This window comes from Cygnus olor, chromosome 12, assembly GCF_009769625.2.
Source record: "Cygnus olor isolate bCygOlo1 chromosome 12, bCygOlo1.pri.v2, whole genome shotgun sequence".
In the NCBI taxonomy this organism is placed as follows: domain Eukaryota; kingdom Metazoa; phylum Chordata; class Aves; order Anseriformes; family Anatidae; genus Cygnus; species Cygnus olor.
This window is the reverse complement of record NC_049180.1, coordinates 11,002,595-11,024,825: the sequence shown is the minus strand read 5'-3', so window position 1 is coordinate 11,024,825 and position 22,231 is coordinate 11,002,595. Positions and strand designations below refer to the sequence as shown.

Here is a 22,231-nt window from a genome sequence, read left to right as displayed (position 1 = left end):
CCCAAGCAGGAGGTAGGATTTAGAAGCAAACTCTCCATCTGTGACCTGAATCTTGCAGGTAGCAAGCCTAATCTCATGTCTCTTGTCAGTCTGTTAACATAGCAAATTGTTAAATAAGCCATCCTTCTCTTTTCAGATGCTGTCTCTTGTGTTTTTGGCTCCAGGGATTAAATGGTCATGAGGGCTGGTGTGAGTGGTGGAAGTTTACTTTTTTTTCCCCTCTTTATTCTATGTTTCCTGCCTTGTTATGCCTTCCAAGTTTCCCTCCCTTCTATTACTATCTCTTACCACAGGACTTTAAGACTTTTCTTTTTGGTCTCTAATACAAACAACATCCCTTGACTACTTTCTGATCCTTTTCCTCGTATTTTCCTTTTTCATTTGTCCAAGTGCAGAAGGTTCTCGTATGGTTGAAGCTAGAGTACTGGTGAGAAGCATTGAGGAATGAAAAGTTTAAAAAAAAAATCAAAAAACAAACAACAAGGCTTTCCTTTTATTAATAGGAGACTGTAACTGCTCCATGCTGGTAACTGCTCCCAAGCAAGGTGACAGCAGTCAGAATTCTGAAGATTAAAGAAAAAAGCTCCAAGCAAGGTTTACCCTGATTTTTTTTTGTAATGAAGTTTTCATTTATGACATAGAGCTCAATATTTCTAAAACTCCTCAGCAGCTCAGTAATTGCCAGCTTTTTGTCATGTAGTGGTTGGTGCAAATGAGTCAGAAACCAAATGTGTTTTATTTTCAAAGTTTCAAGAATTCACAAATGAGGGAGAGAAAAATGAGAATTACCTTGCTGAAGACATCTGAAAATTCCTTGGGACAGCATGTGATTGAGCTTGGCTGGTAAAATCTTGTTTGCTTATCTTTTGATACATTTTAGTAAAGATACTTCCAACTAATATGCTTGCACATACAATGTTAAATACACAGTGACTCATTAATCCTTTCTGAGTTGGGTGAAAGCTTTGAACTGATAAGAGTCTCTTACCTTGACCTTGCTGAGGTCAAGGTGGTCTGCTTTATGTACTAATACAAACTGAAAACAACCAATTCCTGCACCAAGTTTAACAAAACACTTCTGAGTGGCTAGGTCAGCAGAGGTTGTGCTGGGCAGTTTTGGCTCATTACCCTTGTGTTTTCTCATCTGTGCCCACACAGCTCCTATTGCCTGTTGAATGCAGTCTTATCTGGGAGAGGGACTGTCTTCCTGTTGTTCAGTAGTGGGTAGCACAATGATGACGTGGTCTGTGATAATCGTATGGTGATAATGTGGATAAGAACAAGCCAATACAACTTCTACGGACTTCAGTCCAAAGCTAATTTCAGGTAATACTTTTTAAAGTACTTGCATTATCTCTGTTTCCACTTTGAAGTTCTCTGAATGATGTATTATTGTCAGCAATAGAAGAATAAACAGCCCAGAGTATTTTTCTGCATTATAGCCTCTACTATTTCATATGTATATATACAGATACATAAATATAATAGTTTATAATATATAGTTTTGTATAGCAATGCATTGATTTTAAAGCTTTGTTTAAACTCATTTTATCACCACTGTTCGTACCAGTGTAATTCAGTTAAAGTAGCACTGGTCTGTTTTGTATGAAGATAACTGTAAAATTGTGTGACTTCATTTCAGAGAATGACCTGGACTGAGAGAAGGTGCACATATTGCAGCTGAGGTAGAGACATGCATTGTTCTGTTTGCTTTAGGAGTTTCTCCTTCAGAGCAGAAAAGCTAATGCACAGGTTATCGTGATCTGCCTGTCAGTAAAAGTAAAGTTGAAATGCTGCAGGAAACAAAAATCAGCATGAGTTGTAATTGCTACAGCAAATATGTCAAAATTACAAGGATCTCAAAAAACAGAATCTTCCCTTTGGAAGGGACTTGCTTTTCTGCATCAAGTAGCACAATATTCTTGACATACTTGTAGTGTCAGCTGTCTTGGGGTTTTTCTTTTGTTCAGCAGGCTTTAAAATAATAGCAGTTATGTCTCCTTTGGGCCTTTTGCTTCATCTTTTGGAAAAATCATACACAGTTGAGCATGCCTCTAAATTTCATTCAGCATATGAATTTGTCTTACTAGTTCTCTACGTTGATTTCTGTGATTAGAAATTGTATGCACTATGAACTGGATTTTGCAAAGCCTTTAAAAAATATGCGTGATGTTGGGAGCACAGATGAAGCTGTTTCTAAAAATGAAATAAGACATCTTGGAACAGCTTTTGGGAATTGGTATGTAATTCAAAGATGAGTTCTACTAAACCATCCTGTTCTAAATTCAGCCTTCCGTTTTCAGGCCAAATGTTGATTGTTTTAAAGCATTAAAATACAATCAGGGAAAACATGAGCCAGAACTAGTTAACACCTATGAGGCAATTGGTCCTTTAATCTTCTTTGATTTCCTTAAACAAAACTCAAAGAATGCCTGGGTAGCGGTTACAGAATATTATTGTTATTACCTTTCTCATTTACTGTACAGACTTGTCTCAAGAACTGCAAAGTTTCTGTGATGGCTGACTTCCATGGCTTAATTGTTTAAACAAACAAAAATAAAACCACACCAAAATTTGGCAATTCTGAAAACAATCACTGTTGCTGGTGCTGTACTATGTTTAATTTGCCCACTAGATAATAAAGCAGAAAGTAATCCATTAGAAATTGTCACAGTGGATTTTGAACTATGGAAAATAAGACTTAGCCACAAGGGCCTCAGACAACAGGCTGTTTGCATGCTGTTTAGCCAGTGTAAATGTGGTAGGTGTACACTGAATGGTAAAGAAAAAAAAAGCTAAATATATATGATTTTTATTAGCAGACTTCATATACTCTTACTGTTATTTAAGATGTGATATCTGTGTGTGTAAATGTACACACAAAACCACACTTCTCTTTAGCTCAATACATATTTTAATCTCTTATAATTTAATAGCCTTATACAAGAAGAAAAGTATAAACTGAGTTTCTTTCTAGTGTCTACCATCCAAAAGTTTGGAGAGAGATGGATAGATATTTAAAAACAAAAATACTAAATCATGAATTGTAGTGGAAAGACACTTTCCTTGAACTCGTCCAATATTTTGAGTCTATTCCTATATCTTTGTATAGCATATGGTACTTGGCAAACTGGGGGATGAATGAACCCCTAATTTTTCCGTAGAAAAAAGGCTTGTGACACACAGAAAGATACTTTTAAAATTAATACTTTTAAAATTAAAATCTTATGGCTGTTACCAAGGCTACTGAATACGATACTATTTATTTTCAAAAGTTGCAAAAGAACAGTAGCTATTCAAAATGTTGCTTAGAGCTATTCTTGCATTATTCATTTTCAAAAGATTCTTTGGTGTGAAAGGGGCCATATTGCTACAGCAGCAAATCTCTATAAATTAATTAAATACATGAACTACATTTTTTAAAAGTGTTTGCCACAAATAAAATATGCAAAACACCTTCTAAAGAGCATCTGATGTGAGAATGATTTAGGCTCATTCTTTCACTGAGCACAGTTAAAATGGAGAGTTTGTCTCCAAATCAATGTAGAGCATCACCCGCCTCGTTCGTAACAAAGAAGAACACCAGGCTTTGTTCCTGGGTCTCCCTTGAGCTCCCACTGCTGTGCAAACCCCTGCACATCTTCCCCCCGGGGCTGGGCACTGAGCTCCTCCTCAGGCCTGGGGTATAAGACACCTCTTTGCAAAAATGCTTCAAAAATTAAGATATTTGAGATTTTTATCACTACTGCATTTTTTTTCTGTCACCAAATGTAGTCTGGACTCAATCTGACTGTTGATTTTGTACAATTTACTCCAATGTCCACCCAGGCTAGCTCCTGTCCATCGTGATTCCCTTGCCCTTTCCAGTCCTGGTCACACGGATGCTCCACCAAGCTGTTCTTTTGCTTTCAGGTATATGCAAGTGTGATCTTTGGACTGTAACTTCAAGACCTCGTGCTGTGTGGGGATTCACCCGACTCAGGGGCAGCAACAGGATTTTTATGTTGGCATAGTTGTCCCAGCGTCTCCTCCTCTTGATTTTTTCCATTTTGATTTTGCAACAGGAAACTGACCTGCTTCTGAAATGCCCAAATCTGTCTGTGATAGACCCTTACGTCTGCTAAAATAAGTATTTCAGAGCTGTAGCTGTGCTGCATTCCTCTGCTGAGCAAGCGTGCTACCAGAAATAAAAACAACTGCTGCCTTATTTTATATTTTATTTTTTTTTCCTTTTTTCATTTTTTTTTCCTCAGGGAAAAACTAAAAGCTACAGATGCCATAAAGGGTGTAGCTCACTATTGGGTCTCTAATACATTTTTTTTTTAAATTCCAGAAAAACTTTTTGCAAAAATCAGCATGTAAACAAGAAGCCCCTTCAGCCCCAGAGGCTGCTCCGTTATTTCCTCAGGGAGGTCTCGCTGGCCGGCAGGTGGGAGCGGGCAGCGGGCACCTCGTCCTCTTCGGCCACCCCATCCTGGGGGTAGACCACGAAACACAGCTTCTGTCCCCAGCATGTCACCGACTCTGCAGAGAGCAAGTGCGCAGCGGTTAGCGTGGCAGCTCGAGTGCTTCTCAACATTGCTGTGGCGCCTGAGGGATGTAACGCCTGACGTGGCGGCCATTTTCCCAGCTGAGGCCCTTGATCCTCCTGTGCTGCCCCCCACCCCTCCAACAGCTTTTATCTCTAGTGAAGTGACAAAATAGTGTTGGCAAAGCACAGGTGGATTAAAATTGGGCAGTTTTAGAAATGACTCTTTGCTGTGAGGGGTCCTTCACTCTGCCCAGAGGCTTGTGGAGCCAGTGCATGAGGCAGGGGAGCTGGGCCAGGCCTGGCGCTGCACTGTCCCTGAGACAGCGCCGGGGCCTACCGGTCACCATGAGCCTGAGGAGAGCCTGGCTGCAGGCAGCAGGCACCGTCTCACTTGAGGTGAGGGCTCCTTTTCCCTTCTCTCCTCATGGGAAGTCTTTGCCTCAGAGCAAAGCAGTTTCAAGCCAAGCACAACCAAATCCCAAATGACTTGCGCAGTTTTATGCGAGTGATAAAGTAAGGCTTTCCTATCTTTTGAGCATGAAATAATTCATCATGCTGTACAGGCATTGTGTAGTGCTGGTGGGAGGAAAGCAGAGTGAGGGACAGGCAAGGCTTTTTATCATTCTTTTTGTGATAGTTCAGTTGGGCTTTACGTGCTTAAAGTCATATTCTTGTGCATCTGCTTTGTGGCTGAGGCCACAGTGAACAAGCTGGGTGGATGGGGAGATGCCCAGGGACACAAAAGGAGGCATGTATGCCAAGGAGTGAGGAAAGCAGTTGCCCACATGAGCGTGCTGCACAGCCACAAAAATACAACTGCTTCCTCGTGTCCGGGGAGTCACCCACATCATGTCTGACTGCCCGACAGCTTGTCATTACTTCTGATTTAAAAACAAAGTATTTCTATCTGCAAGCAGCACATGGCCTGCTTTGTATAGGAGTCTAAGGGCTGTGCATGACTGGCAGTGGTGGTTGGGCTTGCTGGAGGAGTTGGCGCTGGCTGCATGGAGGCTGTGCAGAGCACTGCAGACCCCACTGTGAGTGTTGGCCGTGAGGAGTGCACCAAGTCATTGTGGTGTTGCTTACCTGTTAACCTATTTACACACTTTGGTTTGTTTCTCCAGTAGACTCCAAGAAAAAACACTGGCACTCCAGTTAAAATGATAATGAGTCCGACTCCACAGACAACTGGCTCAGAGTATATGCTGAAGATCAGCAGAAATGCCCAAAATGCCAGGTAAGTGACAGGGATGAGGAGGTTCACCTGTGGGGAGAGAATAAAGCAGAGCATGACCGTGCAGGGTGACAGTGGTGGCTGTCTGGCAGTGGGAGCCAAGGCATCAGGAGTCCCCTGGGTTTCGTCCCCCTTCCTTCTGCCACTGTCATCCTCCCTGCCCATCCCATCAAGTTTACTTCTGGAAGTCTTTGTATCCTATTTTTATACTAATGGCACTGTGCGGCATGATTTGGGACCCTGAAACGTTACCATTACATCCCCAAATGAACTGATCTTCAAAGCTCGAGGACAAAGGGTTTGATTTGCCTGTCCTGCCCTTTGCATTGCTACTGCAGCCAAGGGATTTAGCTTTAACATTTTCACCTTGATAGGTCTGAAGATTTTGGGTTTCTTCCAGCGTAACACAATCAGGCCTATAATTGTCACTCCATAGCAGAGGTAGTTAATAAATGACACATAGTTGATTAGTGTGTATGTGTCTCCAACAAGCATGATGATAAGAGTGGCCAAACACTGTAGAGAGAAAGATAGTCTTACGTGAGTCATAACTAATAAGGTAGCTTAAAAGCAATAAAAGCAAGAAAAAAAAAAAGCAGTTAAACTCCTGTGTTTATGGTCCTGCTGTGTTGCCTGAACAGGACATTTCTGTACCTGCTTTCAATGACTGCACTCCACCAATTTCTGATTTTAAAAGCTATTGGACCCTATAATAAGGACTTCTGGCAAAGGTCAGGTTGTCTATTATGAGGAAAAAAAGGATTTCTGGTAGACTAATATGTTGTTGTCAGTGCACGACTTTGTTGCAGGTGCCCTGTATGTTATAAAGAACAAAAGCTTTGCCCTTTCTCCCTACTGTCCTGTGGCTCATGCTGCAGATGACCACCATCATTAATCTCCTGCACATTACTCGTGTTAGGAAACTGGCAGATGGATGGTGGAAATTTCCATGCAAACTCTTGTTTGTACTTTATTTCTGAATAACTCTGCAAAGTCAGGAGAACTGACTCAGGGTTCACAGGGTTGTTCCTCAGATCCTGTCCCCCTTGCCCAGTGGTACCACACGGTATGAAGACCCCTCATGCCATGGACCCATCCTGTAAATGTTGTCTGCTGGTGGCCAAAACCTAAGGGAAACTGAGTGTCCAAATCCCTCCAGAGAGCTTTCAGGACTTGGCTCTATGTCACTCCAGGCTCTCTTTTTGCTTATGTCCTTTTTTCTTAATTGGCTGTTTTAATAGCAAAGGCCTCTAGGGAGGGAGGATTTCTGTACTACTGGCACCAGTAATTACGCACCACCATAATCAAATGACCCGTTGGTCTCTCCATTCCCCTATTAAAAGCCTCACAGGCTATGCAGGGATGGAGGGGATTTCAACATCTTGAGCAGTCTCACCACAAAATTCATTTAAAATAGGGCAGTGTTGTACACTGGTGTCACATAACATGCTTCCTGCTTTCCTCTGAAAGGTGGACAGTGTCAGACATGCATCTGACCCTTTCCTGCCCCTAGCAGGTTTTGCATTGAAGACACTTGGGGCGATGAGGTTTCTTGCGTAGGTGACATGAATGTGTCAGAGCTGCTTTTGCTGCGTGGGCGTAATTCCTGAGAGGTACTGGGCTGCAGAGGAGTGTGCTGTTTCCTCCCCTGATTACCATGCCTGACGACAGCCTCGCGCAGCAGGCGTGAGAGCCTGTCACTCTCTGCTGTCTTGCAAAAAAAAAAAAAAAAAAAAAAACCAGTCTGTTTATTTTGCATTTAGCTTGGATCGTTCATTTTTGAAAGAATTAGTAAAAATACAGGTCTCACTGGTGATGGTAAAAAGGCTTTTCTCTATGTACAAAGAAACCTTTCTCCATGCAAGAAGCTAGGTGTTATGCACTGAAAAAGAAAAGAGAACCTACTGTATTAATTAGATTTGCCTGAAGTCTGACCTAATTTGCTATTGTAGCTGCCTACAGTATATTATTTTTATATTTATTTGTTAAGAAATTAATATTTCATAGCAGCATTTGATATACCCTGTCTGCATTAAGGTACCCTCAAATGATGAATTGATATGCAGTGTTGGTTCTGTAATTTGCACTGTAATTTAAGGGAAATGTTTGGAGCAGACTGGGAGGCTGGCATACGCCTGATTTATCAGCCCTGCTCAGTGCAGGCAGCCTGCTCGTGTTGTGGCTATTTCCCAGTGAAACAGCCTCTGAAACTCAGCATGTTATTTGAGCTGATGTATTTCTAAGGGCAAAGAAGTTCTGCTTCATTGGCATCAGCCAAGTTCAGCTGCCTGGCATGGGTCCAGGATGGAGCCAGTGCTTTCTGTTTGCTTGAGACAGGACAGATGGGCTATATGGTTTACTCCAAAACCCTGTACAGGCAATGCATGAGATGTTTGTTGTCGAGCACTAAGCCCTGGGAATGCCATAAAGCCTCAGCTACACAGGTATTTTGTCATAAAAGTGGAATGTGCGGGAGGCTTATCTGATGAAATTATGTCAGTGTATTGTGCCAGAATTGCTGTTAGACCCAGGAGAGTCACGTGAATGTGCGCCTTCTTAGTGCATCTTGCGTCAAATCCTCATTGTTTTGAAATCAGTGGCAAATCTGCAGTTGACTTTGATGCCACTGAGATTTCAAGCAGATGCCCTTGGGAGAATACCCTTGCTTGGGCCATAAAGTCAGGGAGTGCAGTACCAGGGTTATTCTTCCTCTTTAATGTCTTCTTTGCCACACTAAAAAACATCACATTCTAACTCAGCTCTTTGTAAAAGTGTATAAAGATCTTTGTTTCAAATAACAACTTCCATAAGTCATTAGTATCATGGAAATTTTCAACGTCTAAGCAAAAGAGAGAGATCTTCCTTCAGGGAAACAGCAACCCAACAAGCCCAAAGCCTCCCAACATTCTGACTGGTGTTTTCTACTCTTTGTGGATTACCCTCTTGTTTGCCTGATGTATTCATTCAGCAGATACTTTATTCAGTGCTGCTGTAATGCTTGACTGTACTTACTTGTTTCTACAGAAGATAAATATTGCAGGTCCTCAGAGCACTGCGGTCTCATCCCTCACAAGACATTTTGCTCATTTTGTGTAACATTTGGAGCACTTTGTCCTCTCCCTGGGACCTGCCATGTCTATGGCTTTGGCAACAGGATCTAAACTAGTCCTGCCAGAGTGGAGTTAGCAGTGACCACGGGGATTTCCTCTGTGTTAAATGTTTGCAGAAAGCAGGCAAAATTGGAATTCGGAGGGGGGGAGGGAAAAAAGCTAATCTTTCCTTAAATGAGGTATCTCCATTTCCAGACAAAGACACACTCCCTTTTGGGTAGGAGAAGTGATAATGGGCTTAAATTGCAGCTCAAGTTAGATGTTAGGGAATCACTCCAAACTGCAAGGGTAGTTGGGAGTGGGATTACTTAGGAGGCTGAAGGCTTCTTCCTCCTGGAGCTGTCAGAGCTTCTCAGGCAGCACCCACCAGGAGTCCTCCTGGACAGCTTGTTTTTCCTCAGGAATATAAATGACCTCTCCAGAATTTTTCCAGCTCTCCTTTCCATGATTCAATATTTCTAAGAGCTTGCCCCGGTCCGAGCAGGTTACAGGACTACAGGGCAGGGACGGCAAAACTTACACAGACGAGCAGGGCGGGGATGGGCGTGCAGTGCTTCACGTGGATCATGGCAAGCAAACTTGGTAAATGGCCTTCTCGGGCACCAGAGAAACATAACCTGAAAACAAGAATAGGAACACTAATCCACTGCATGTACAACAGCTTTTTCTATATCTAGCTGTACAGGGTCTCTAATCTCAACTGCCCTCATGGGTCTTGGAGTGGAAGGAACCTGTTCTTGCTGGGTGCTGGTTTGAGGCTGGGAAGACCAGAGCTTGTTTCTTACTTCCACGAGAGACTTATGCGTAACCTGGCATAAGTTGTTTAAACTAGACCATTTGGTACATGAGGCCTTTAATGGCTAAATGTCGTCTGTGAAACCAATTGGTCTGAGATGCCTAATTACCTCTGAGGATGAGGACTGAAATCTGTTCAGTCCCTATCTGCCAGTGGCATTGCTTCTTTATCCAGGGTAGGGTTAATACAGTGCAGGTTGTGAGGTGAGCAGCCATATGTCTCTAAACCACAAAAAATCTCACAGATAGTGTTTCTAGTGTCAGAAGAGTTTTGGATATAGTTTCATGTGCCTTAAGATTTCACTTCTAAATGCTTAACATATGTACTCAGATTTGTATCTTATTATGCTCGCGGAAGTGCTAAGATAAATAACTTTCCTGAGGTACTTAAGAGTTGGATTGTTTCCTCAAATTTTTTTTTAACTTTTAAATTGAGTTCAGACAGGTCAATTAATACAAATAGATTTTACAGATTCTGGTCCTGCTATCAGCAGTGTACATGCAAAGCATCTTGCCTGGAAGGAGTTTCTTCATCATGAGAACGACATGTCTGTAACTGGGAACAGAACCAGGCCCTGAAACTCCTTTTTCAGCGAAGCATAATTTAGCTTGTAGCTACTAGAGCTTTATTGATGTAAAACTACTTTGTTTCCGTACTGAAGCTGTGTTTGGCTCTTACTGTGAGTTGTTCCACATCTGCAGACACTTTTAGTAGCTCTTAAGGATTATTTTGCAAGAGATTCTGTGATTCAATATTACATTTGCTGATTGAAACAGAGCAATTCGTAACTGAATGTATCCAACATGTCCAACAATGATCTCATGTGCTATAACATCCAAAATGTCTAGCTAGCATTTCTTTAGCAAATTAAATTAAAACAGCCCCTCCCCAAATTAGATAATGTTCATAAAATTGTACTCCATCTAACCTTGATGAGGTAAAAAGGTATCCATTTATTCCTCCAAATGTAGATAGGGCCACTGAGACTGGCATAACCCAGGAAAAATAGCCCAGTAACTTTTCACCAAATGTCTAAAGCAACAGAAGGCAGAGAAACTGAAATACACTGCAAAGCACAGAACTGAAATCAAAGTGTATTTTAGACATCCAGGGAATGGTTTACTTACTACCGCCACAGCGTTGGAGGACAAGAGCTCTTGGGGTGACATGGCAGTGAAATATGCAATGTTGGTGAACGTGTACACAAATGTCACCAATGGGATGGATATGAATATGGCACGAGGTAGGTTCCTGATAAAAGAATTAGGAAGGTAGATAAGAATTGAATCATACACAGTGAGACCACAACAGCCTTGTACAGCCCAGGGTGTTCAGCCAGCTGCGTGGGTTTTTCTGCTGTTTCTCAGGCCGCAACTGAAAGAGCACCACCTCTATTTCCTGTTCGACCCATCGTGATTTTAAGAAGGTTGAAACTCTATGAAGCTTTGTCATGCTTCATGTGACAAAAAATGCCCCATGCTTCCATAAGGCTATTTGGATTAAGGCAGCATGTTAAAAAATAAAATGCCTTGGTTTGCTTTAGCTTCATCTGCTCTGGAACTGAACTGGATCCTGTCGTTCAGGTAGCTACCTTGGCCCATCCCATCCCATAAAGCTCATTTGGTCATACAATGCCATGGTAACCTACCGGAGTGAAGATTTGCTTAATTGTTAATCCAGAGACCTCTTTAGAGGTGTACAGCTAAACAGTTCTGTATCTAATGCAATAATGCATTTTTTTTTCTGTCCGTCAGATTTGGAAAAAAGGCATTTTTTAAAATGCTTTAACCTTTGTGATTTTGATTGGATTTAGTAAAAATTGGAAGATATTTTTGGTTACTGAACAACCTTTTATATTTTATTTTCCCTTCAGAGGCTGCAAAAATAATAATAAAAAAACTCCATCCACTCCCTTTTTATTTCTCAACTGAGACCATATTTGCCTTATTTAAAACATAACTTTTCATTGTTCAGCTTTGAAATTGTGGTGGCCCATTAAAATGCTGGTATTTTAATGAGGGAACACATTACTGATCTTTCTTTATTCCTGCCAAGATCTCTGGGTGTGCACTTTAACACTCAGTTGTGTGAAGACATGCAGGGCTGCTTGTGAGACTGCAGCTTTAATTCATTTTCATCCAGGCTGTGTGAGAGCTTAAACTTCTCCTAGTTTAATTGCTGTGTGCATTGAATGCCCAGAAATTACTGATGCTCCGAGAGCTGCTTTTGGCATTCATCGTTCCACGTTATCATCTCAGAAATTTTGAAACTTTTGAGCTTTGCTTTACTAAACTAAAAATCTCTTTCCCTCTGGCTTTCCCAGCCTGCTGGTGATAAATCATTTCAAAGCCCCTTCCCACACGCATGATCCCCAGGGACATGACATGTGGCACCCTGGAGGGTGGGTGCCCGCAGCTGCGCTGCAGGTACAGGTGCACAGCAGAGAGTGCTACCTGCACTGTCAAATAACTTTCCAATCTTCTCTTTCAGGTGTTTGCGTAAGATCCCTTTGGGTGAACAAGCAAAGCAACTTGCAGAATAATTCAACGCTTTTCTAAAAGCAGACAGTGATTCTCCCTGTAGGTATGTGTGACGTCTCATGAGTGGTTAATTTTCTGCTATAGATTTACTGTATGATTTGACAGTACCACAATGATAATACTTTGTCCATCGGCTGTTTTGACTGAGTTGATGCTTTGTGCAATCTGTTTCTAATTTCAGCATGGTGTTTCTTTAACTTGCCTGTTATCCTTTCTAAACAAAAAATCTCTCCTTTAGAAATGCCAGTCCTGTGGACATGTAATGACATTGCTGCAGCTTATTAAATGAATGATATTATCAGATGGCCCCAATGTCTCAGCACTTTAAAAAAAATTTGGATGACACAGAAATGGATACTTGCCTGCGGGGATCAACCAACTCTTCTGTTACATAGTTCAAGAAGTTCCAGCCACTGAATGCAAATGACCCTTGAAGGAAGGCTAATGCTAAATGCCCCACAGATGGAGTCATCCAAAAATTGAATGCTTTGCTGGGTGTCAGCTCTTCATAGTTTCCTGCACAGAAAGCACAAGCAAGAGGTTAAGCCTTCCCCTGAGAGAAGTGCTACCCACCAGAGATACCAGGAAGTAGGTGAACTTTTATTTTATTCTTTTTTTATTGCTCGAGTAGATTTGAGACTTCATGCTCATCATGTTCTACAAGTCACCACAGGCTGGCACTGCACTTGCCGTGCTTTCTAGGGGTTGGCATCCTGGGGAGGCAGCTCGGGCTATACACACAGGCATCGCTCTCTGGCTCTCCGCCACAGCACCGGCATCACTTCTGCAACATACAGCACCCTTTGTCAACTTGCACTGTTCGAGGATGGTTCCTTGATGGGGTTGACTCCTGTCCATTTTTAATGCAGTTTTCTTTTGTACGAGTTTGATGTTGCTTAGTAGAAATACTGGAAAAATAAAATATCTATGGGGCTGGAAGTTTTGTCAAGACTGTCAGACTGTTTTCACTGAGAAAACAAAATTTCTGCTCTCTGTAAGTGCCTTGTTTCATCTTTCCTTACATGACTCATCATACACATGATGAAAATATCATGAGCCTTTTGTGTTCTCTGTTTTCCATTAAGTTGGCGATTCAGCAAGACATTTTTGACAGTTTTTAATGTTACAAGAGACTTTTTGTAGGAAATCAGACTAGTGCCCCAAATGAATCAGGTGTCTTCCTGAGCTGGGCCCAGCATTGCTTATTCAGTCTATGACCTTAAAATTTTAAGGAGCATACAACAGATCATAAATTTTCTGTAACTCCTCTAAAACATCTTCAGATGCACTCCTTTATTCTGTCAAAACCAACAACGCGGGGCAGAAAGAAATGTGGTTAAGGAGGATGCAGCTGATTGTTGCACCATCTTTTCATGACTCTGTACACTATTGTCATACAGAGGATACACCTCCAGTGTGCCTGTGGTTGGAAGAAATCCCTCAGCAGCACCTGAGATGAATGATTTTCCACTCGGTCACATACATCTGCTGTATGGGGGTGTCTTTATCTAGGCACCCCGACCTGAAAATAGCTCCATTGAGCCCAGAGAGCACCCACAGCCACCACAGCCCTTTGCAGCACAGGGGCTGTTCCGAGGGGTGCAACCTGGCCCTGCTGCTCAGCTAAAACCTGTTGCCCCTTCGGGTTGCTCTGTAAGGAGGGTGGAAGAAATCAAGTCTAGCAACAGTACCATACCCGTGTCTCACAGAGTACCTTTAAAGATCTGTATGAAGCCCACAGTAATGATAAGGGCCAAGGCTAAGAGTTTTCCTGCTGTAAATATATCCTGAATGCGTGTTGCCCATCGAACGCTGGAGCTGTTCACCCAGGTCAGGAGTACTGGAGAGCAAAAGACTGAATTCAGTGAAACGAAATTACGTTTATTTAAAAACACACAGTCAAAGCACTGCAAAACATGGACTGTTGCATGTGTTCCCACAGGGAGCTCAGCGTGGCTGTGAGCAGGGGTGAGGAGGGGAAGGGTCTTGCCCTAAGGGGCGCCCAGCTGCAGACAAGCAGCTGTTGCAGCTTTCCCCTCTGGGTCTCTGCTGCTGGGGCTCTCCCAGCTCGATGAACTGTGCCTGGTCAGAGCCCAACGTGCCAAGTGAGCCAGGATTTCTGCCTCCTCACGGGAGACAATGAACATTTTCTTTCCCTGAAGCTCCACCTCACTCCTGCCAGCTCTGTAAGTAATTAATGCAGAGCCGGTGGCGGTCTGCACTTCCTACATACTTGTATTTGTGAATGTAAAAAAGGACTAGGAAAGGCTTAGGTGGTGGGAAACCTGCACTGGATGAGCTCTCCAGGACCTGCTCCTTGCAGGCAGGTGAGGAGGGACTGATCATCCCACATGGGGCACAGTGTCTGTCCTAGGACCTTCCTGCCTGCTTTTTGGGTTGCAGCTGTGCCCCCATACAGTGGGACTGTATGCCCAGCCCTGCTTGAGCGGCCACTTGAGTGGTCTCATGCAAAACTGAGGCAAGCTTTGTGTACGCGAGAAGAAAATACTCACGTAAACACACCATGGAGAGGATCCTGGAGGCATTATATGGGGGAATACAGTTAGGGAACACAGGCTGCAGGACATAGTTTGAGAAGGTCAGCGCAATGACAGCCAGACTGGTAGGGTACATGATAAGCACAGCGCTCCAGAGCAGCAGAAACCTGAAAACAAGAAAAAGCACAAGAAAAAAGGGCTAGGGTGTGCTGAAGGAGGGTAACACAAAACCAGCTGTACAGCACTTTGGGATGGTGCCTGAGGCATTGCGCTGTGTCCTCATCCTACACCCAACAGTCACCTGCTTGCGCATTTCCTCATCGCTTTTCCCGTGCTCTCAGAGCAATCTAGATTTTAAGTGAAACATTTCTATGCAAAGCACAGTTTAGAAGTGTGTTGAGAGTGAGCACTACGATCATTGGGCACCCTTTGATTTAGCTTCGTGTGTTGAAGGTGGCTCTGTTGCTCCTGGGTTGATGAGTCACCACGTTTCAGGCATCTCCAAGGGGCCTGGGCTGCTGCCGGCTCCCTGCCAGGTACTGGCTGCTTTCTTGGCATCGTCCAGGCTGGCCCTGCACCGTGAGCAAGGGCAGCTCGGTGCCAAAGTGCTCTGCGTTTGCCCGGGCTGGTGTCTGGCCTCAGCTGTGGCTGAAGGCGATTGCACCAAACCAGGAATCCTGGCAAATGTGAAGTTGTTCTCACTCCGGGAAAGGGAAAAAAATACTTATTTTATAAAAGCAGCAGTGGATCCAGTTTGTGTTTTAAAATGTTTGAGGTGTTACAATTTCTGTAGAGAAAAGTGGTCATTGCAAGAAAGTGAACTCTTTCTTTCCATATACACATAAATAAATGTAAGTACAGATATACATGCACATCAATTCATTCTATTCATGCACCAGTACAGTGTGCAGGGGTGCCCAGCACAAATGAGGATCAGAAATGACATTTCCAGGTAAAATAGCATAATCTCTAGATTATGCTGTGTTGCTCTTTTAAGGGCTGTTCGCTCCCAGCATGCCTGCCTGCTGCCGGCCCCTTCAATCCAGCACAGCTGGGGAGGTTTCTGCTGGTGCAGCTGACCTGGTGGGAAGGCTGTGCGTGGTGCTTGTGGCCAAGGTGGTGAGTGTTTCTCAAACTTCTCCTTTGCCTTGCCTTGTTGTTTTTGAGAAGTATGGGGCAACCTGACACTTCCCTTTTCTTATTGACTTCAGAGAGTTAATTTGGTAAATTGCCATGATGCAAGTACTTCCCGAATGGTGCTGTTGGTTTTTAAAACCCAATGCATGTATGTGAGACTCCTTTTTTCAATTCTTAATGCTTTTTATTGTGGTTCAGAGTGGTTTCCTCTGGTAATTGGTTTGGTTGTGCAGTGCTAAGGGTGACGTACTTGGGCTGGGGCAGCTCTGCAGACTCTGCTCACCCAGCAGGAGCCTGGGTGCTGGGGACAGCACAGGGACCTGCTTGGTTACCTCACTGAGGACTAAATATGTTGTCTTAAAGACTGAAATAATTGTGATAGCGTTCTAGTGGTGCTGGGTGAATTTAAGCTCAGACCTTATTGCCCTTGAATGAGCCCCAGCTGTGTGTGCCCCTGAGGCATCACCTGCAGCTGATTGGGATGTCAGAGCCACACAGGTGATGGCTTTTTTGGGTAGAACCCCCTCGTTCCTCCCTATGGCTTTTGTCTTCTTCCCATACAGTCTGTGTAGAACAGAGAGCTGAATTCAGTTAAAAATGTTCAGTGTGAAGAATTATTCTGAAAACAGTATTTCAGCCAAAATTGGCACTTGCTTCTATGTTGTAATATAAAGTGCATTAAAGTTGGTATCTGGTAGAATACGGTTTAATGAGAATGTGAATAATTCAGTAGATTTCTGACAGTCAATTTGTTTCATGCTGAATTGAAATACATGCAGGACTGATAACACCAATTAAAGTAAATGCAGAATTTTAGCAGAGGGTCACAAAGTTGCACTGTCAAACAGGAAGCTCAGATGAGAGATGGCATTAAAATAAGAAGGAAGCTGGTCTAAGATATAAGCCCAATGCTATCTTATTTTGTCAGGTAAGTCTTAAGCAAAGCCTAGTTCTGATAAAAAGCTACCAATGCTGGTCTCTCAGATGATATTGGAGCTGGGCAACTCTGCTGTGCCCTTGCCTTGTTCCTGTAGTTTGCCCCAGGTGCATGCTGCCATGGCTGGTCCGTCTTGTCTGGGGATATCTGTCCTGGTGTTACTCTGGTGGCATGACACAGAACGTGCTATGGCTGGCAGGTAGAAATCAGTATGGATGTGATTACCCAACCCTTGGAGCCTACTAGGATATTGTTGCTTTTAAAGTACCACCTTTTATTCCTACGTTGTGTTGGAAGACTTAAGAACAGGATTTCCCTAGAGAAGAACAACTGTTTCAGATCTGTAATTAAATAATGTAACACAGTTATGTCTGCAGGAAATCTCAGCCCTGAGTTTCAGATGTCCTCGCTATCAGAGTGTGCACAAGCTCACAAATGGAGTTGCAAGCCCCATGGCTCAGGGTGTGCTTTCTGTCCGTGGCAGTCCTGGATGGGTGTGCAGAGGCAGCGTGTCTGGTGCTGGAAGCCCAAAGCCCAGTTTGAAGCAGGGAAATGTCCTGGCACCTGCAGGGTAACTCGGCCTGGCTTTTCAAAGGGAAAGGGTGTAATTACTCCCCTGACTTGCGGCTGAGGGTGTTGGGGCTGAGCCCTTTCTGATAAGCTTTCCCAATTACTCAGTAATTTACAGTACTACCAGAACCTGAGAAGTTGTTTTCTCTCGTCGCTGACTAAGAGGCTGCTAGACCTTTAGAAAAAGGCTCAAGACAGCTGAATGTACAGAAGAAGGAAGATGTAGCTGTTCTTGTGATTCTTCTGCTCATGCTTGGGAAGTCTGAGTGTTGCAGTTTGCGTGGGAAATCTGAGCTGCTGCGTGTGCTGATGGCCAAAGGGCTGGTAAAGCAGCCTCCTGCCTGCGCGCTTCTGAGCAAGCCCTGCTCGCGTAATGAGTGTAAATGCTAGTTGGACGGCCTCCGCTGTGCTCTTTGGTGTTGAATCTGGTCCAAAGTCCATTGAAGTTAATGGCTATCCTCCCATCAATTTGGATGTGTTCTAGACAATGTCTCTAATTAGTTATTTTTTCCCCCCTCATTTTAGAAACACTCTGCAATAAGTGACAATCTGTTGTGGGGCTTCCTGCTTTTAGGAAGCAGTGGTATTCCTCTGGAAGTGCCAATCCTTCCTGGACCAAACGTGTGTTTTATGCAGACACCTCTGCATGCTAATTTGCTCACCCATGGAAAGCAGTGAACAGCACAGATTGATCTGCATCTCTAATAGAGTCCAGTGGAGTTAGTGAAACCAGTTCTGAAATACATATTTGGGATGTGCCTGTGCTCCCAAAATGATGTCACATTAGATGTATCATAGAGTCAGAGCAGCCTATAAAACCAGAAAGGCAGAGTGTACAGTGCTTGGGTGTCATTAACAAAGGAATACAATTTGTGACAGAAACCGTTGCTCAGATCATCCTATCACAGGAGAAGCTGAATAAGTTCAAGGACGTTTGAGCTAGTTTGAACATTATTCATATTATCCTGTGTTGCTGAAAGAATTATTGCCTTTGGAAACTTTAGATTGTGCAACAACAACAAAAAGGAAATACAGAAGTACATTTGAAGCGTGTTTTACTTGTGGTTTGAAGTAACATTTATCAAAGCTTTGGGTTAGAGTTCTCTGCTGACTTCAACACTTAATGATTTTATAGTAGGGTTGTATGTTCAGTCATCAATCAGTGCTGGTGAAAGCTACATTAGTTGCAATGCCATTGCTGAGCATCCAAAAGGAAGTTGTATTTATCAGAAATATACTAATGGGTTTTTCATGAAGCTGAACTTAGTTGTTTTCTTCTGCAAATATACCTATTAAGCTTGCTTACTATTTTGGGTAAAGGTAGTTTTCTGACCTGCATAAACATGCAAGTACCTATGCAAGCAAATTAACTGGGCTCAGTTACATTGCTCAGCAGCATGGGATGTGACAAGTTCCCTGTGCTTAGTTTGCCCATGTACAAATGCTATTTAAAACCAAGATGCTTCCAAATGAAGCTAAAATTGGAAAGTCTGTTCTCTGGTACCAGCCCAGAGCCTGGAGCAAGAAGAGCCCTCCCTTGTCTTGTCATTCTCCCTGGACATGCTGCTGGGAAGGCTGAGCTTGTGCAGAGGTGAGAGCAGCCAAAGGCCCCCGGCCCCCATGTGCCGCTGGGGTAGCAGCAGTAAGCCATGGGTGCAGCCCTGGTGTGTGTTCCAACCCTTTTTAAAGACCTCTGGGTCTTTAACCTGTTCTTCCAAATGTGCTCCCAGACCTTCTCATTGTGTTGCCTCCTGTCGTTCTGCGTTTGGGGTAGGTGCTGCGTCCCTCCTGCAGAACAACCTGCGCACGCGTTTCCCTGCTGCTGCACAGCATTTCATGCGCCGTGCGTTGATGTGGAGCCCAGCCATGCAGACAGAGCTTCTGCACTTTGAGAGTGCCTCTCTCCCGCTATTTCTCTTTTATTCCCTTCATCTTTTTACATCCCACTTAGCAGCATTACAATTTCCATCCTAATCCCCTGCCCCACCTCCTCAGCCAAACACCAGTACTGACAGGCACAGGACATGCGGCACTGAGTACTCTGAAGGCTGCTATGATCAAACAGTTCTTCCTTGTTCCTTATACCTAAGGAGGGAAAACAGGATTGGGGATGGTGCTGTGGATTTTGTGTGCAGGAAGGTTAGGGACAAGACAAGAAAAGTGAGAGGAGATGTTGGGGTCTGGGTGGGTACGTCTCACGCTCCTGCGATAAATGTCTTCTGTGTGAATAGACCAAACCAGACAGACCTGTCATTGGGGGGGGGGTCTCAGAAATTCCTTTGGCAGATGGACTAAAGTTGTGTGTGCTAAATCGGTTACTCTGCTGTAGAAGGATTGGATCAGAAGACAAAAATGAACTTTGGAGAACGGAGCATTTCTTTTTCTGGGGGGTGATGTTGTGCAGGTTCCCAAAGCCCTGCTTTCAGCTCAGACCCGCCAATGAGTGCTGGGGGCACGTGTGCTTCTGGAGTAGAAAACAGAGTGCTTGTGATAGTGCTGCTGAACCAGTATAAGGCAGTGGCTCAAGAGTGACAAGCATCAGAAAACCACCTTGCCATCCAGCGGGTCTTCAGGTGCTGGCTGTGCAGGGTGTTCGGGTGGTGCTGCACCGTGGCAGGCATGAGCAAGGGTACAGCTGGTGGGACAGGGTGACTGCCTGCTTGTATTTTGCCTGTCCTGATCTTCAGCAGCTAGACAAACTGTGGTGAGCTTGTTTTCTGTCTGGTTTGCTTTCTCTAGTTTGCAGTTATTGTGTTTATTTTTTTTGCAAATGAAACACCAACACATTGCACGGCCTCATTACTTGTGAATTAATGAACTGGCCACAACATTTTGGTGTTCCTCTACTGAGCTGTGAGTACAGGGGGACAATTTAAGTTTCCTTGTTAAATACACAATAAAATATACAGTAAAATATAAAAGATGACCTCTTGTTTTACTTGTCTCTTCCTCCTTTAGCCACACTACTCTTAGCTGTATTTTCAAAGAGAAGCCATTCCCTGAGTTAACATCCCCCCGTTTGCGTTTACAAGGCTTGGTGCTTTGTGCAGCTGCAGCTGAGGAAGCGGAGCTACAAGCTAGCATCTGTGCCCGAGCCACTTCTGTGGGCCAAATTCCTCCTTGAGAAACTTTCTCTATTCTGCTGCAGGAAGATCTTGCAGTGTAATGCCATAGCATTATTTGCTGCCTTCTCACCACTAGCTAATTGAGGGCTTTGGTTTATGGGAAGCAGCTCCAGCCTGGTAACCCTGGTGTGCGAAGCTCCTCAAATACAATGTGCTTGCACTCGTGGCTTGCACACAGGAATGTCATGTGGACACAGCATCATTTATAGCGTTGTTCTTTCCTGTCATTGATTTGATTGAGTTGGAGAGGAAAGTGGAAGCATCCATTGCCTCCAGTCTGAAGGCAGAATCAGGAGCCCTGCATAAGGGCGATGGGATATTTCGAGTGAGAACAGGAAGGATGACTTTACAAAAGCGTTATCGACAAATGTTCTGTTTCTTCCAACTCAGATGTCTTTTCCTCACTAAATACTTAATGCAAATGTGTTTTCAAGTGACTTTGAGGAGATATGGTACTTACCCAGCTAACCCACCAAAAATCTCAGTGACGTAGGAATAGTCCCCTCCTGACTTGGGGATTGTAACTCCTAGCTCAGCGTAACATAGTGATCCAAGGGCAGCGACCCCACCGCCGAGCACCCAAATAATGAGAGCGAGTCCCACCGAGCCGGTGTGCTCCAAAACCCCTTTGGGTGAAATAAAGATCCCAGAACCAATGATGTTACCTGGAAGGAACAAAGGTTTGCAGTGAGATAAGTGAGTGAGAAACTCATTTTATTTTTTGTAAAGGCAAACAAACCCAAACACCGCACCCCATCTCCCGCCCCAACACCTCTTTACTAGGTTTCACTTGCTTATTTTATCTGATTAAGCCCTGGGGAAAACGCTACCATTTATCAGAAATCAGGCAGGGTAAGAGTGTACTCAGATCTGCTGAAGCACTTCAGAGATATGGCGAACATCTGTGTTTAGAGGTTTTGTGGCATGAATTCAGGCAGCTTGAAAAACTGCCTGCTGCCACCTGCCATGCCCAAATATTTTATTGAAAGGAGTTAAAAATGTCTTTATCCAAAAGATTTTTCATCTCCTTCTGAGGATGGGAGTTCAATTTTTTTTTTTCTATAAGTAGGGTTATTTATAATGTAGGGGCCAAGGGGGGCTCTCATCACAAGGGCAAATTAAAGGTTGTGCTTGGAAAAGTCACTTCAAAGTCTGGAAATATTAGAAATCTATTAACATTTAATGTTTGCAATACATGTGCTGCTTAGTCATTGCCCATAGATCTTAGGGGGATATTGTGGTGTGACTGCAATGTGGGACAATGTGGACTTTGTCCCTCTAATTTCGTTCGGTCAGCACATGAACCAAGGGAGTGCTGGGTGTCGCAGACGCTCTTTGTGTGTGGGGGCCAGGGCATGGTCGTCCTCCAGGAGCAGTGGGAGCTGCCCTGCATGAGACGAGGCCTTGTAACTGCGCAGATTCTGGAGAGGGACTTTTTGGTGTTGGTCAGACTGGGAACTATTTGAGCAATATTTAAATAGCACTCTTTCCCAAAAGGGTGTGAAGACCTTATGCCATAGAACTCAGCTGAGGCTTTTCTTCCTTTATGAGTTGGTGTTAAAAGCCTCACTTGCAAAACTGACTTTCAGCCTATGCTGTTGACCTGCATTTCTTATCAGTACAGTTACCAAAAAAAAATAATAAACCCAAACCAAGAACTGGATACCAGTTGTTAATGAGTTATTGGCATCTAAATGAGTTTCTCTGCAGTCTTTGAACCTGTGTGTCAGCAAATCTAAGTTTGCTTCCTCCC

At 43.6% G+C, this 22,231-nt stretch overlaps 1 protein-coding gene and 1 long non-coding RNA gene across 7 annotated transcripts in view; one reads left to right on the top strand and one right to left on the bottom strand.

Moving 5' to 3' along the window:
- Window positions 1–4,200: 4,200 nt before the first annotated feature.
- SLC7A10 (solute carrier family 7 member 10) overlaps window positions 4,201–22,231 on the bottom strand; it is a 40,961-nt gene continuing 22,930 nt past the window's right edge. Inside the window, exons 2-11 of one of the 6 annotated variants that reach the window (XM_040571474.1) lie at window positions 20,939–21,143; window positions 14,725–14,876; window positions 13,926–14,051; window positions 12,574–12,727; window positions 10,799–10,922; window positions 10,600–10,703; window positions 9,396–9,492; window positions 6,132–6,281; window positions 5,618–5,795; window positions 4,201–4,524 (exon numbers count right to left, since the gene is read on the bottom strand). In XM_040571474.1, coding sequence (XP_040427408.1) covers window positions 4,397–4,524; window positions 5,618–5,795; window positions 6,132–6,281; window positions 9,396–9,492; window positions 10,600–10,703; window positions 10,799–10,922; window positions 12,574–12,727; window positions 13,926–14,051; window positions 14,725–14,876; window positions 20,939–21,143 — 1,418 coding nt within the window. In that variant the 3' untranslated portion in view covers window positions 4,201–4,396. Of the gene's footprint in view, window positions 4,525–4,802; window positions 5,796–6,131; window positions 6,282–9,395; window positions 9,493–10,599; window positions 10,704–10,798; window positions 10,923–12,573; window positions 12,728–13,925; window positions 14,052–14,724; window positions 14,877–20,938; window positions 21,144–22,231 lie in introns of those variants that run through there. The other 5 variants (XM_040571477.1, XM_040571475.1, XM_040571473.1 and 2 more) reach the window with 5 other exon arrangements.
- Window positions 4,803–22,231, top strand: part of LOC121076850 — a 42,426-nt gene continuing 24,997 nt past the window's right edge. Inside the window, exons 1-5 of the long non-coding RNA XR_005823757.1 lie at window positions 4,803–4,927; window positions 5,659–5,768; window positions 12,162–12,254; window positions 12,450–12,799; window positions 14,154–14,397. This is a non-coding gene — a long non-coding RNA (uncharacterized LOC121076850). The remainder of the gene's footprint in view (window positions 4,928–5,658; window positions 5,769–12,161; window positions 12,255–12,449; window positions 12,800–14,153; window positions 14,398–22,231) is intronic.